General features: G+C 34.3%; 1 protein-coding gene across 3 annotated transcripts in view; it reads right to left on the reverse strand.

The window, feature by feature from the left end:
- Mtmr2 (myotubularin related protein 2) overlaps positions 1-17,870 on the reverse strand; it is a 109,570-nt gene that overhangs the window by 63,250 nt on the left and 28,450 nt on the right. For all 3 annotated transcript variants that reach the window (XM_047516733.1, XM_047516734.1, XM_047516736.1), the window contains one exon: positions 4,514-4,619. In XM_047516733.1, the coding sequence (XP_047372689.1) occupies positions 4,514-4,619 (106 nt within the window). The remainder of the gene's footprint in view (positions 1-4,513; positions 4,620-17,870) is intronic.

A 17,870-nucleotide genomic window follows, 5' to 3' on the forward strand; every position in this document is an offset into this window, starting at 1 on the left:
CTGATGACATGATTATATATTTAGAGGAACCTGGAAATTCCACCAGAAAACTTTTAGAACTCATAAGTGAATTCAGTAAAGTAGCAGGTTACAAGATCAATGCTCATAAATCCAATGCATTTTTATACATAAGTGATGAATCTTCAGAAAGAGAAATTAGGGAAACTACCCCATTCACTATAGCATCGAAAAAAATAAAATACTTGGGAATCAATCTCACAAAAGAGGTGAAAGACCTCTACAATGAGAACTACAGAACACTAAAGAAAGAAATGAAAGAAAACTTTAGAAGATGGAAAGATCTCCCATGTTCCTGGATAGGCAGAATTAATATTGTCAAAATGGCCATACTACCTAAAGTGCTATACAGATTCAATGCAATTCCAATTAAAATCCCAATGATGTACCTTACAGAAATAGAGCAAGCAATTATGAAATTCATCTGGAAGAATAAGAAAAACCCAGAATAGCTAAAGCAATCCTTGGCAGAAAGAGTGAAGCAGGGGGTATCGCAATACCAGATCTTCAACTCTACTACAAAGCAATAGTAACAAAAACGGCATGGTATTGGCACCAAAATAGACAGGTAGATCAATGGTACAGAATAGAGGACATGGACACAAACCCAAATAAATACAATTTTCTCATACTAGACAAAGGGTCCAAAAATATGCAATGGAGAAAAGATAGCCTCTTCAACAAATGGTGCTGGGAAAACTGGAAATCCATATGCAACAGAATGAAATTAAACCCCTATCTCTCACCCTGCACAAAACTCAACTCAAAAAGGATCAAGGACCTCGTAATCAGACCAGAGACCCTGCATCTTATAGAAGAAAAGTAGGTCCAAATCTTCAACTTGTTGGCTTCGGATCAGACTTCCTTAACAGGACTCCCATAGCACAAGAAATAAAAGCAAGAATCAATAACTGGGATAGAGTCAAACTAAAAAGCTTTCTCTCAGCAAAGAAAACTATCAGCGATGTGAAGAGAGAGCCTACAGAGTGGGAGAATATCTTTGCCAACCATACTTCAGATAGAGCGCTAATTTCCAGAATCTATAAAGAACTCAAAAACTCTACACGAAGAATACAAATAATCCAATCTACAAATGGGCTAAGGAAATGAACAGACACTTCACAGAAGAAGATCTACAAGCAATCAACAAACATATGAAAAAATGTTCAACATCTTTAGTAATAAGAGAAATGCAAATCAAAACTACACTAAGATTTCATCTCACCCCAATTAGAATGGCGATTATCAAGAACACAAGCAACAATAGGTGTTGGCGAGGATGTGGGGAAAAAGCTACACTCATACACTTCTGGTGGGGCTGCAAATTAGTGCAGCCACTCTGGAAAGCAGTATGGAGATTCCTCAGAAAGCTTGGAATGGAAACACCATTTGACCCAGCTATCCCTCTTCTTGGCCTATACCCAAAGGACTTAAAATCAGCATACTACAGAGATACAGCCACATCAATGTTCATTGCTACTCACTCCATTCACCATAGCCAGATTGTGGAACCAACCTAGATGTCCTTCAATTGATGAATGGATAAAGAAACTGTGGCATATACATACAATGGAATATTACTCCACCATAAAGAATGATAAAATTATGGCATTTGCAGGCAAATGGATGAAATTGGAGAATATCATGCTAAGTGAGATAAGCCAATCTCAAAAAAACCAAAGGATGAATGATCTCGCTGATAAGTGAATGTTGACACATAATGGGGGGTGGGAGGGGTTAGCGTTAGGGTTAGGGTTAGGTTTAGGGTTAGAGTTAAGGAGGGGGGCAAGAATGGAGGAAGGAAGGACTATATAGAAGGAAAATAGGGGTGGAAGTGGTGGGGGGGAAGGAAAAAAAAAATAACAATGAATCAAACAACATTACCCTATGTAAATTTGTGATTACACAAATGGTATGCCTTGGCTCCATGTACAAACAGAGAAACAACATGTATCCCATTTGTTTACAATTAAAAAAAAAATGTGATGGATTCAAACCAAAAAGGTTTTTCTCAGCAAAGCAAATAATTGATAATGCAAAAAGAGAGCCTACAGAGTGGGAGAAAATCTTTTCCACATGCACTACAGATAGAGCACTAATCTCCAAAATTGAGAAAGAACTTAAACTTTACAACAAAATACAAAGAACCCAATCAATAAATGCTCATTTATTGAAACTGGGCAGACACTTCACAGAAGATATACAGGTGATCAACAAATATATGGAAACATGCTCATCATCCCTAGTAGTTAGAGAAATGCGAATTATAACCAACCTAAGATTTCATCTAACTCCAATTAGAATGGTTATTCTCAAGAATACAAGCAATAATAAGTGTTGGCGTGGATGTGGGGAAAAAGGCACACTCATGCATTGCTGGTGGAGTTACAAATTGGTTCAGCCACTCTGGAAAGCAGTATGGAGATTCCTCAGAAAACTTAGAATGGACCCACCATTTGACCCAGCTTTTCCACTCCTTGTTTTATACCCAGAGGGCTTAAAATCAGCATACTACAGTAAAGCAGTCACATCAATGTTCATAGCAGCTCAATTCACAATAGCTAGATTGTGGAACCAACCTACTTGCCCTTCAATTGATGAATGGATAAAGAAACTGTGGTATATATATACAATGGAATATTACTCAGCCATAAAGAAGAATAAAATTATGGCATTTGCTGGTAAATGGATGGAGATGGAGAATATCATGCTAAGTGAAATAAGCCAAAAAAACCAAAAGCCAAGTATTTTCTCTGGAAAGTGGATAATGATACATAAGTAAGGGTTGGGGGTGGTCAAGTAAAAGAATAATGGAGGCACTTTTGATTGTGTAGAGGGAATTAGGGTCAGAGGAGTTAGGGGGAAAAAAGACATGGACTGAGACAGACACTATTACCCTATGTTCATGTATGATTTCACAAATGATGTAATCTACATCATATATAACCACAGAAATGAAAAGTTGTACCCCATTTGTGTACAATGAATCAAAATGCAGTCTGTAAAAATTTTTTTTTAAATTAGCAAAAAAGAATGCAAGCTAAAAAAGTGGTATAAGTAACATTTCTTCATTTGTAGTGTAAGTCCTTTATTAGTCACAATATGAAGTTAGAAACAATCATTTTGCTAAAAAGATCTGACCAGAAGTAGACCAAAATTTTTCAAAATTATCAAGAAACCTCTGCAGGACTTTTGTTAATATCACAAATGAGCAGAAATTAGAGGGAATAAAAAATATATTTTTAAGCAGTATCAAGTTAAGGAGAGGCAATAATGGATTTATATTCACTATTAAGAATGAACCCTTCCCTAACTACAAGTCATACTTCAAGATAATAGCTAATGATATAATGAAACCATCATAATTAACAGAACATATATTCAGATTATGAATAAAAAATACCTTATAATTTTAGTAGTGTTTAAAATCATGCTATACCTAATCTTTTATGAAATTCACAAAAGGAAATAACAAATATGCAGAAGTCTTAACATGTTTCTAACCTGTCTTCTTATATTTGTTTCGAAAATGAAAAAATATATTCTCAATATATGCTCAATAGTAAATGATTTCAATAATGAAAACAATCAATATTTTAGTTAAAATAGTATAGTACAACCACTAAGCAAGAAGTCATTTGATTGGAATAAAAGGTGCTCTCTACCATGTGAGGATAAAAAGAGAAGATAAACCAGGAAGCATAACCTCACCATACACTTGATCTGCCAATACTTAATCTTGAACATCCCAACTTCCAGAACCATAAAAATAAATATTTATTGTTTAAAATTTTTAAAGATTCTGAAGTAAGGGTCAGAGGTTAACACCACACATGAAATTCATTTTCTGCATCATTCATAAGCAAGTAGTTGTAGAAAAATAGATGAAATCCATAAATGAACAAAGTGCTAGAGTATATTGGTGATGTAGTTAATTTCACATAAATAAGACCTTTTAAGAAGTAACAATACTTACACACTATAATGAAATGTGTAGGAACTATCACATAGTATTTAAGTGACTTAGCTCCAGAATTAGACTGCATGGGCTGGAACACTGGCCAAAGAATTTATTAGGTAGGAGACCTTGGACACATTACTTAATCTATGAATTATTACATGTAGAATATAACAAAATTAGTAGGGGTTACAAGAGATAATTCATTTATAGCACTTGCTTGGCACACAGTAAGTACTCAATAAATGTTAGTTATTATTGGCCATAAGTATAAAAGTAATCATGAAAATCTTTTATACCACAAAGAAATCTATCAGTTATCTTTTGTCAAAGAACTTAAAAGTATTAGCCTTAGGAATAAATTACACATTTTTTCTTTTATAAATAATATGCCGAGCAGGTTTAGGATAGTTTATAAAGATCGAGGTCTCTTAGAACACTCCACTAGTTGTTCCTGTTTAATTAAGTTTATGATACTGTTGGCAACAAGCAACTAACAGCAAATCCTTCATCAGAACTTTAAAATAGCATACATACCCTCAAATCAGGAGAAAAGTTCTCTGCAGAAGTTGAAATGGAATCTGATGATACAACTGAAGCTGACTTTGTATGCACTGAATTCTCTGAATGAGAAGTGGAGGCACTAAAAGTAAAAAAAGCACAATATGTTTGAAAACAGGGGAGCTTTAAAAGACCAATTTTATACATTTTTTTTTACAACTGCATTATTTCAATTCCAACAAATTCTACTTCCCTTCTTCATATTTATATCCAAATGCAGATAAATTATAAACTCTATTCCCAAAGGGTTAATTATTCTTATCACCCACCTTCCCTCTGGGCAGACTCTTCCAGTACTCATGAACATATTCAGGGCTAAATCTTTCCTTTTATCCATCGCTCCCTTTTATTCATGCAAACATGAATAAAAGTGCTCCCATATACAAAATCACTGTAGCAGGCACAGTGATCCAGAGATAAATATGGCATAGACCTCATGTTCCCAAAGCTTATGAGTATGTAGCACAAACAAGTAAATAAATGATGAAATGTGATAACAGCTCTAAACATACACACAATCACACCCCATATATGGATATCAGACAAACAAGAACAGCCCTAACTCTGGCCAGAAAATTTAGGGAAGACTTTGAAGAGGAGAGGATATGTAAACAGTCTTTAAAAGACTGGAAATTGTCAGGCTGAAAACAAGTAAGAGAATTCCACAAAAAAAAAGTACTGCAAAGGTATGGAAGTATCAAAGGGCACAGAATATTTGAGACACAATAAATAGTTCAAAAACGGCTGGATGTGCAAGAAAGCAGATGAGGACAGAAAGATGAGCCTCTGTTATCTCATACTGTCCCATCACATCATACCCTATATAAGCCTGCCTTACATATCTACTTTTTCCATTATTCTAAGTAATCACATTCCATGGTGTTTTATTTTCTTAAATTCTTATAGAACTTTTGATACTTGATCACATACAACCTTCTATTATTTATTGATTCCAAGTATAGACATTTTTTCCTCACCAACTAAATTTTAAGTGCGCTAAAGGCAACTGTTATACCTTTCTTCATTTTTATTTTCCACAAAATCTCTTTTAGTACCTGTGTATACTGGTAACATTTATTATGTATGGTAAATTTTAAAAAAAACATAATGACAATATGCCAAAAACTGAATGATTACTATTATTTTTTCCTCAGCAAGGGAGAGTGAATATTATTTCATGTAAGAAAAATCAATGATGGGAAAAACCTCAGACATTCTGAATTAAGGATTAAAGTTCACATTTTAAAATATTTGTTAAAAAGTTTCATTCCCAAAATATTAGAAGTCTTCCCTTAAAAAAAAATCAAAATTTTTTCATTACAGATTTTTAAAAACTGTTTCCTACCTTGAGGTTGTGTTCTTAAACCATGCTTTAGTTTTAAAATAAACTTGTCCATCATAAACTGTCTATAACAATAAAAATAACTAAATTTTTATACAATATGAAATCACCTTTCCCAAAAGAAAACTGTCACTTCATTTAAATGGATGAAAATGGCATTTCAGTTGGAACACTGAACTTTTTCAAATGTAAAAATCCTTTTATTTACCATTTCCAAGTATATATTGATAAGCTTAAGAACCTTAAATATTATGAGTCCTAAGAAATTGTATTATCTAGTTTAAAATATAAAATGTAGGAAAGAAAAACTGATAGACTGAGAATCATATCTTTTTGTTTTTATAGCTAATTTTTAATTAAATGTTATCTGCATTAATATAACAGATGAAATAATCAAACCTAAGGCACCATAATTTGACAGATGCTGTTAGCTTCCTACTCCACACAGTTCCCTTTTTCCTCCCTAATCTTGTGCACAGCTCCACATAACAGGCTTGATTTGGCTTCCTTGTGATTAGGAAAGCCAAGAGACACAATTTTGGTCAATGATATTTAGTAGGTTAAGGAAACCTTTTATTTTCTTAATAAAGGAGAACAGAAATGGCAAGATAGCCCTTACCTTTTATCACTTTCTCTAGCATGAAATAATGTAAAACTTGGCAATACACTAACTACCATGTAAACATGAGCAACATGCTGGCAGGCTAAGGACAGAGAGCTGGACAACAGGATGAGCGTAGGTGCTTACATCGTCATTGAGCAGCTGCATCCATACCAACAACTCTCTGCTATGGGAATTTTTGTTATATAAAACAAATGAAATTCAATTTTTTAAATCACTATAATAGAGTTTTCTATTCTACACAAACACAATTCTAACTAATAAAGTAATCATCACCTCATAATGTCCATTTTGGGAAAGTTCAAAAGTATATTACTACTTCATACGAACAAGATCTTCCCAGAGAACAGGAAAAAAATGTAAAGGACAATAAAAACAATTTAAACAATTTAAATTATAGGTAGTGTACTATCGAGAAAAATAATACTGACAGAATACTGCAGCATGTAGCACCAAGAAAACAAATGACTTTTTTTAGAGTCAAAGTACAAAGTAAACAAATCTAAAAGAAATAAAATAACAAAACCATGTACTAACACTACACAATCTCAAAGAATCAGTCTTTCAGCAAAAGTGTGATAAATAGCCTTTAATTGTTAACTTATCTTTTCAGACATGCATAAACAAGGGTAGATATAATCTATAATGTTACATTTGAATAAGCACTAATGTAACATTCAATATAACCATTCTACAAAAGGTTTTAAACTCCAGGCAAACAATGAGGAGCTGGAGGAAACTGAGGATGATAATATATCAGAGTACAATCCTTGTGGTTATGGCAGAAACACACGCTCACGTACCAGCACACCTACTGAAAGTTCTCCTGGTATAAACATGAAGTATTTCCTTCAGTGCTACTCCAACTGAAGGTGGCCACAAGCACATTAGAATGCAGAGTTCGATCTTAAGTAGTTGGTTTTTTTTCTTTTGTCATAATGGCTGATAATCAAACTGCTGGTATTAACATTCTATTTCCATAGCTTTTCCCCATTTTCCCTTATTCATCATCTTGATGTCAAATTCTGTTTACCTTTTATGAACTGTTCTACAAACCAGTTCTGTATTTCCAAAAATTCACATCATTCCTCACGCATTTCAAAACAGAAGGCTCCTTTACCCCAGTTTATTTATTAACACACTACCTACCCTTTATGACTCAGTTAAAAAATCTAACTTTTCCGTGAAGTCTCCTTCAAGGTCTTACAGCTGGAATAAATTCCCAATCTTTTATAGTTCCATAGATTCTGTGTATAAAAACCACTTGCTCAGACTGCCTAGGCCCCCAAACTTCATTACAATCAACCCAAACATTCCTATTTATCCTTGTCATTATGAGCTTCTTTTCAACATGCCAGACCTTCTGGTCAATTCACTATCACATACATTCAACACATTACTGTGTTTCATCCACTCACTTTCTCAGTCCAAATCTTCCTTAACTACACCATCTTCCTAACTTTTATAGTAAAATCCCCTCACATCTTTAATAGAATTCTATCCTCTCTCTGCTTCAACTAACATCATCCAGGAAACCATATCCCCGCAGTCTTCAACAGAGGACACTTTTCTTTTCCCATATCTAATGAAGCCTAAATGAAACCAGCAGACACCCAGCTCAATTCACATGCTTCAATAGTACTGTTATTTTTCCATCTCCTTATATAAAAGACTTCTTTCTCTGAGGATCACAGCTTTTCAACATACAATCTCCTTGTTACTACTATCCACCCACTTTCAATCACGCCTCCTTATTCATTCAGGATTTTTCATTTTTCACTTTCTCCAATACTTCATTCTACTCCAAAGCTGCCATAATTATAGGAATTTTACTGTCCATAAGGATAAATTATTAACAAGTCGGTTCAAAATTCCTCAAGTCCTATAGTCTTCTTCCTCATTTCCCACTACTACGCATCTGTATAGTCACACCCTGGACCTTATCATTTCTGGGAACTACTATGCCTCTATAATTTTAAAATGGAGGTACATAATTTTAATCAGACCACAGACATTTATCCTTTTCGAATCTCACTTTCTTAACCTTCCCTTCACCTTATCTTCAAGCTAGTAGAGACAACCAGTCCCTCAACCCCTCCATCTTCATTGTCCTCTGTGATTCATAGCTCGCCCTTACCCATTTCACTTTCCTTCCTATTCAACCTGGAATGTAGAGTGTTAAGATTTTATACTCTTGGCAAACCTTCAGTGTCCTTCTTATCCATGGGCCCTGCTAGTCCCTAAATTTGAACCAATATAAACATTTACCTTCTCACATACTAAAGTGAAGGAAATCTTCAAAACGGGACCACATAACATTCATGATTAGAAACATGAGCTAGACCTAAGATAGTGCTCCATGATACTCTCACGTCCCAAGTTATTTTTTAAACCATGACCATCTTTACCCCAAACCTAACAGCTATCAGACTCAGTTCCTTCTAATATATTCAAATCTTCAAGGATAACTTTTTCCCAGCATCACTTCAGTGGTTCATAGGCACCTATATTCATTAGAATGAAGATGCTTACACCAGCAACCAACTGCCTCTGAATCAAATTATATCTCATAATTCTAGCCTGCAGAGGATGAAGGATATCTACTAATGAGCCAACACACCTAATTCTAGCTCAAGCTTTCAATTCACTCCATTTAGACAAACATTTTCCTTACCACTGGTCCTGAGGATCAGGCTCCTTTTATTTTCTACTCTGAATATTTTTTTAGTCTCCAAATGTTCTTCCCCATGAACAACTAAAGGTTTTGCTATGTAAACCCTTTCTTGAAAGTTCATATTCCCACAAGAAACCAGTCCTAAGTGATTGGTTTCTCACATTGAATTTAGTCATTTTAAGAATCTCTATAAGGAGGAGATCCAATATGGTGGAGTAGAGGCACCCAGCACTTACCTGTTCACCACAAGACAGAATCAAAACAAGTGGAGAGCAGCTATTTATCAAGGTGGGTGACTGAGGGAGAATGCTGAAGTGTGAAAGTGGACAGGCAGACTTGGAGAAACCCAGATACTTTGGAAATGGAACAGACACCAAAATCGACCATCTGGCAGCACAGCAGAGGGCAGGGGTAGACATGAAAAAGGCATGATCCAAGTGAGTACCACTAGCACAAGATTCAGCACCATGCAGAAATGTCATCTGAACAGACAAGAGGCCTAGCTGGAATCCAAAGAGCAAATTTGCTCTGGAAAAATAAAAGCAGGAAATTTCTCAAATTTTGAGAAAGACATGGACATCCAGGTATAGAATGCATTTCAAGCCCCAAACAGACATGACCAAAAAAAGAACCTCTCCACAACATATTAGAGTTAAAATTATAAATGTTGTACTTCAAGACTGAAAGAAAATAACTGCTAACAGATTACTATACCCAGTAAGATTATCCTTCAGAATCAAAGCAGAAATAAAGACCTTCCAAGATAAACATATAAACTAAGGGAATTCATGACCACTAAATCAGCACAGTAGTAGATACTCAAAGAAACCCTACACCCAGAAGAGTAAGAAAGATAAACAACCACGATAATATGGGAAAGAATCTCATTAGAATTAGATAAGCAAACAAGAATTAGAAAAGAATCAAACGTTCATACAGTAAATCATCAAACCTCTAAAACAAATAAGGAGGAAGAAATGAACAGAAAACTCAAAACAACAAAATGATCTGAACAAGTACAAACTTTCAGTAAGAACCCTGGATGTAAATGGTCTAATTCTTCAATTAAAAGATGCAGACTAAGTAGATTAAAAAGCAAGACCCAACTATATGCTGCCTGTAACAAGTTCACCTCACTGGTAAAGACATATACAGACTGAAACTGAAAGAATGAAAAATGATATTACAAGCAAACAATTCAAAAGTAAGCACTCAAATCTGACAAAACAGACGTTAAGTCACAACAACACAGACTTTAAGTCACAATCAAAACAAAGAAGGTCATTATATTTTGAAAAGGAACACTGCATCAAGGAAATGACTATAAATAATATATACCCAATTCTATAAAACAACCACTATTGGACATTAAGGGAGAGATAGAACTAATACAAAAAGAGTAGGCAATATTAGTACTCCATTCTAAGAGATCATCTAGACCAAAATTTTTTAAAAATCAACAAAGAAATATCACAGAATTATACTACAGATCAAATGAATACAAGAGACTTCTGCTGAATATTCCATCTAAGAACTGCAGAATACACATTCTTCTCCTCAGCATATGGAACTTTTTTCAAACAATATATTAAGCCACAGAGTAAGTATTGACAGATTCCACAAAACTGAAATAATTATGGCATATTATCAGATCATAATGAAATGAAACTAGAAATTCACTGCAAGAGTTACTAGAGAAATTATATAAATACATGGGGATTGAACTGTACACTTTTGAATGAACAGTGGGTCACTGAAGAAATCAAAGAGAAAATTAATAAATTTCTAGAATTTTATTAAATTTTATTAAATTTTTAATTTGGTATGTTGCGTTTCCAATGAAAATGGAAACGCAACATACCAAAACCAGTAAGGTAGAGTGAAAACAGTACTAAAAAGGACTTCTATGGCCCTGAGTGCCGATATTTAAAAAACAGAATTGATCTCAAATAACCAAATGATGCATCTCAAGGTCTTAGGAGGGGTTAAAAAAAAAAAAAAACTAAACTGAAGATCAGTAGAAGGGAAAAGAAGGGAAAAAAATAATAAAGATCAGAGTAGAAGTAAGTAAAATGAGACTAAAAAAAAAAAAAGCTCAATGAAACAAGAAATTGGTTCTTTGGTAAGATAAACAAAATTGACAGACCCTAAGATAAACTAACACAGAGAGAGAGAGAGAGAGAGAGAGAGAGAGAGAGAGAGAGAGAGAGAGAGAGGGAGAGAGAAAAGATGAAAATAAAATTATAGATGAGAAAAGGTGATATTACAACAGATATCACTAAAATCCATATGCCCATTAGGGAATATTTTTGACCAATAAGTCGAAAACTCTAGAAGAAAATGATAAATTCCTGGATACATATAACCTAACATAATTGAGCCAGGAAAATATTTTTTAAAAACAATTAAATCTCCCCAACATTAAAATAATAATAATAGTTACAATAATAATAAGGAATAGCCTTTGTCCTTGACATTTCTTCCCAAGAAGAGATCTTTACCACATAAGCTCACCAATGACACATATAAGATAGAAGAAAAAAAAAACTTTAAAGAAGTAATAGTAACAATGACTAGAGGAAACCAAGAAATATATTAAGTTGAACCATTTGAAACTGCTACTATTATCAGTCAAATAATCAAATTTCAACTCAAGATAAAATGAAGGAAAGAAATTAAGCTAGTGCATTTAAAGAATCCAAGGGTCAGACTGAGGTTTTGCAAATCACAAATGAATATACAAAAATAAATAAATAATAAAATAGTTGAGAAAGTACCGAGCATATTTGGTAGAAGTAAGTAGTTTGTTTGAACTACATTCACAGCACAATTATTCATAATAGTGAAAAAGTAGAAATAACCATGTATTCTCCAGTTTAAAATCTTTCAATGGCTCCCCATTGTTCTCAGGATAAAGATCAATACTTCACAGCCTCAAGTCAATATATGATCAAACTGATCCCTGACTCCTTTTCCAAATTCCCTCTTGTGCATCTCTCCCCCTTGTTCTCCCCAGTTCAACTACATGTGACTTCTTTGAGATTCTTGGCTTTCTGTAGGGAGTGTGGTTCTGCCGAACACCGTTTAAACTTTAGTTCTAAACTGAAACATCATCTCCTCAGGGAAACCCCAGCTGGATGTAGTGACCCCAGTAATCTTTCTCACAGTACTTTGTGTTTTATTTCTTTCCACTTCCACAATCTGTTCTTACATGTTTTGAAATTTTCTGGGATGCCTATGCTCCCTAAGACATGAAACTTCAAGAAGGAGGGGGAATGTAAAGAAAAAAGAATAATGTTGGATCTGTTCACCATTCCATTCCTAGAACCTAGTATGACACGGCATAGATCACTCAGGAAATACTTGAATTAATTAATGAATGAAAGGATAAGAATGGTCAAAAGACTGAAGTATTCTAATCAAACTCATCAAACGCCATGACTAGAACATACAAGATAAAATGAAAAAGAAGTGGTAAAGGTGTAGAAGGAGAAGTGAAACAAGAGTAGGGGAAGATAAAGTTTTCTGCCTTCTGAAGTCCTTTTGTTTATATTAGTTTACATACCCAAATAGTGTCCCATACTTGTCAAAAGGTTCCTCAAGAAGACTAAGGCAAACATTTCCCTAAAGATGCTATGTCTTAAGAGAATGACAAATAATTCTTAAACAATCAATGTGACCTGATTATTGAGTATTGTTATTTCCACTGGGGTGGTAAAGGGAAAGTAGTTGGGAATGCAGAAATCAGGATCTTAGTCTTATCAAGCTAACAGCAACACTCTTGGTTAACTCACTTAATCCCCACTCCTTAGAACAGTTTAACGTTCTGTGAAACATACAGATTAGACTGTGTTAATAGTTCTTAACTTTCTGATGGCCACATATCTCTTTTGAGAATCTCATGAAAGCTATTCCCTGAATTGCTTACAATGTCAGGGACTTTGCAACATCTACGGTTAAGATAACAAGCTTGAACTGAAGCTGGGCTCAGGGGTAAAGCACCTGATAAGTGAAGCAATGGGTTCTACCCTCAGCATCACGTAAAAATAAAAGTATTGTGTCCATCTACAACTAAAAAATCCTTAAAAATAAAGATACTAAGCTTACAATGTTAGCCTTACAATATCAGGGACTTTTAAGAATCTTGGCCAAGATGATCACTGCTGCTTCTAATGTAGTCTAGGGTTTCTGAAATGAGTAGTCCACTTTTTCTAACATCTCCACACTATCGGGATGAATATTGAAAGACTGACTAAAAGGTTTATATACATATGCATGCATACACTAAAATAGCTTCATATTTGAAAGTTTCCTTTTAAATATTTTTAAAATTTTTAATATTTTAAATGTTATATTATGAAATCACAGCCTTAATATTGAATATGAAGTTAAGAAAACTTAACAGAATTATTCCAATATTGTGTTTTTACCATAAAAACTTTAAGAAACATTTACATATAATAGCATGAAACTAAATCAAATTGCTACACTTATTCAGTTCTGTGCTATCACCATGTAAATTCAGTACTTTTGCTTATCTATATTTAGAAATGACATGTTAAGAAACATAAGTCACAATTTCTTTAAATATTTTTATTCTTTACAGTAAGTGAGTTTAAAAGAAACTCTACCTTTTAAAATATATTTGCAAACATTCTAATTTAGCTAAGCAATGATTCCATTTCAAATGTATATGCAATTTCAAAATATACCTCATTTCAAATTGTATCTGTAACAATTCAAAGGAGAGTGAAATACATACACACATGTTTAGCTCAGTAAAATACATACATACATGGTTAGCTCAGTAACTATAAATTAATAATTTAATCACAAAGACCTAGAATAGAGGACTATAAATTTAATTGACTCCAAGACATCAATTTTACCGGTGCCCAGCAGTGTTGTATTTACAAGGCTTCTTATTCTGTGATTCACACATTTACTTTGCCCTTGTAACCTCAGTACTTTGGAGCTGCTTATTAGCTTCAGTGGCCTGACTCATTTGGAGTACTTTTCTGCCAGGGTGAAAAATGGAAATGCATGACTTGAAGTAATCATGGTACTTGAATTTCTGACAGCACATTCATTTTCCTTTCATACACCACATGTGATTTTCCTTTACAAGTCTTTTCCAAACTCTGCAAACCATATTCATTTCTTAGAGTTCAGCCACTTTCCACATTTGAGAAAACTGTTAATCCTCATTGTCTCCATTTTCTCAGTACACACTCACTCCTTAATTTTTTGCAATCTAGGTTCTGCCTTTATTAAACAATGCCCTAAAACATCTTTCTATAATCACTAATGATCCAATTACAAAAAAATATTGTTCTTTCCTCAGTTCTCAATCTATAAATCTCATCTCCCTTCACTATCACACTATCTCAGTTTAATTTAATCAATGCTATTGTACCCCTACTACATGCAAAATACTACTCTTCTAGAAACTCCTAGAGATTCAGAGACAAGCTTGCTGCCTTTAGTGAGCTTTCATTCCAGTAAACTTAACAGAAATACTTACAAAATATAGTATGAGAAATGAGTGGGAGAGACAAATTAAGAACTTGGGGATTTGGGGATTGACAAATTCACATACAGATTAGATTTAGAGATTCAAGAAAGGCTTTAAGAAAAAAGTAGCACTTGAAGTTAGCACTTGGAGTTAGTTAGAGGTTCAAAGCCTTGACAATTTTGTTTAAAAAAAGAAGTGGGTAAAGCAATTCTAACAGATAAACCATTTTGGTTGGAGTTTAAGAACCTAACAGCACAAAGATAAGCATGAAAAGATAGGTTTGGATTAGACTATAGAAGGTACTGAAAAACAAGTTGACATTTAGCAATGAGAAACCACTAAAATTTTTGCACTTTAGGAAGACTGAGCAACAGGTCAAAGAATGAATTTTAAGAGAGGAAAGATCTATTAGGAGACTAGTAGGAAACCTTAACTCTGAGGTATGAAACCCTAAACTAGCAATTAAAATGAAATAGGAGTGGATGGAAGGGACATTAGAATTAAATCAACAGAACTTAGAAAATGATTTGGCGTGACAATCAGAGAGAAGAGTCAAAATTTAATCCTAGGTCCGGTGACTAATTAGAGAGTAAAGAAGACAAATGAATCATCTGAGGAACTGATGAATTCCGTCTTCAAATTTTTCAGATGGAGGTAGAAGCAAAGCATCCATAGGGAAATCCATAGCAACATGTATACTAGTAAGCCAAGGGATTTCAGATTTTAGATTTTACCTGATCATGCAATTATTTATTCATTCATTCAGGCAATATTCATTTACTGTTTACTCTGTGTTGGACAAGTGTACTGTGAAGATATGCAACACGACAATATTAGATGTGCTTCTAAATAATAGTTATCCTATTTAACTATGAATCTGGTTGCAAAGAATACTATTCATGGTTAAAAAAAAACAAAAGGAAAGAAAGAAATGCTAAAAGAGCACAGAGAAGGAAAAGATTAAATGTAACTGAAAATAATTCAGGCATCACTATCCTGTTAGTAGGATTTGATGGTGAAACATTAGAATAAAAAACATACAAAACAGAACAGTCTAAGTAAATATATCTGTAATGGTTAATTTGAATTGTCAGCTTGATTGGATTAAGAGATGTCCACGATTAAGAGGTTTCTGGGTATGTCAATGAGGAATGACTGGCATGTTGGATGGTGAACTAAAGTGGAGAACCTCCCTAACAGTGGGTAGCACCATCCAATAGGTTGGAGGCTTGGATGGAATAAATATTGGAAGAACAAGGAAGCAGCAGCAGATGCAAGCATGATTCTTCTTCTTAAACGGGTTCTTTTTTTTTTTTTTTTTTTGGTACCAGGGACTGAACTTAAGGGCAGTCAACCACTAAGCCACAACCCCAGCCCTATTTTGTATTTATTTAGAGACAGGGTCTCAGTGAGTTACTCAGTGCCTTGGTTTTGCTGAGGCTGGCTTTGAATTCGTGATCCTCCTGCCTCAGCCTCCAGAGCTGGTGGAATTATAGGCCACAATGCAGGGCTTTGAATGGGTTCTTGATTGCTGCTGTGATTACCTTAGGACATCAGACTCTTGCTCCTTCACTCTTCCAAAGCAAACTCTGCCAATAATTCTCCAGGGAATTTCCAGAAGCCTTTGGTGTCAAAGTGGGGTAGCATGGTTGATCCCTCTTGTTTTGAGGCTTCAGCATCTTGTACTGTGCAGTTTCTGCTTCCTACAGCTCTCCAGCCTGTGGAAGACCATTGTGGACTATCCAGTTTCTGCCTGTGTAAGCCAATCTAATAAATCCCCTTTTGATAATCATAACTCCTGTTGGTTCTGTTCCTCTAGAGAACCCTGACTAATACAGAAACCTACATGACTGAACTCTGCAGATCTCAATGGGAAGAAAGCAAGAGAGATTGGGGCTATGTTCTATGAAAAAAAAAAATAGATACAAAAGAGTTCAGATAGATTATAATCTGTAGATGAAAGGAAACCATCAAACACTTTTGGGTCTAAGTTCAAATAATTAGTTCTATATACTGAGTGATATTCTACTCAGTTTATGAAGCATCAACTATAGAAAATATTCTACAGGAAGTTAGATTATTTAACAGGTTATATTGGGCAGCTAGATCACTTAATAGACAAGTAGAATAGGACACACTATGACAAAGTTGAGAATCACAGAAGAAAAATCAGGTTTCAATGATACGTGGTATATGAAAATAATGCAAAAAAAACCTGTCACTGAATTTGAGATTCATGTAAAATATCCCAGTTAAAATATTCATTATATAAGTAGAAAAACAGTTTTTGACCCCTGGCATAGTTACAGGGAGGTGATAGCTAAATCAAATCCATAAAATTGGATTATATAGCCCAAGGATCAGAGATTTGAGACTGGAGGTAGAAATGGTGGACCAAAAAAAAAAATAATCAGAGATTGCAGAATCAGAAAAATTTATGAAAGCCAAAAAGTGTTTCAAAATAAGTACTTCATAGTATCTAATATGACAAAATAGTCAAGAAAAACAGGAGGAAAAAAACCACTGAATTTATTAATTTAAAAAAGTTAAACCAATGACTAAGTCAAGATGGCCTCCAATATATTTTAGAAACATTAACTTGATATGAACGAAAAAAAAAACAGAGGTACTAAAGTATGGACTCCTCAACTTCTCGCCTCTCCTTCAGTAAACTAGCCTATATTCAAATCCATTCTTCCTTCTCAGGAATCTTAAGACAGTCACATGTACTTTCCCAGAGTCAAGGCCAGTCCTTCATCCTATGCTCCTAATTCTGGCCCATCCAGTTTCTTCTTTTTTTGGGTGGAAGGTGGGGATGTATGATTTAAACAACGCTGGACATTTAATAAGAACTCAATAGTGATTACCAGAACCTATGTGAAACTCATTAATAATCACACTCAAATTGAACTCAAGACTCAACTAGTTACTGATAATGCTTTCTAAATGTCATTAATGACCTCAGGAACAAAGGAGCCTGTGTCTCCTCATTTCTCACCTTCTTTTGACCTCCTGGCAATATTTGATATTACTTTCACTGCCTTTGGAAATGTTTTCTCTCTAGGTTTCTGTTTTCATGTACTTTCTTTTTACCCTCTCACTCCCTAGGCTTTTTCTTCCAGTCGTTCCCTAAATATAGATTCTCTTGAAAGCTCAGATCTTGCCTTTGATCTCTATATT

This window comes from Sciurus carolinensis, chromosome 11 (genome assembly GCF_902686445.1).
Source record: "Sciurus carolinensis chromosome 11, mSciCar1.2, whole genome shotgun sequence".
NCBI lineage: Eukaryota > Metazoa > Chordata > Mammalia > Rodentia > Sciuridae > Sciurus > Sciurus carolinensis.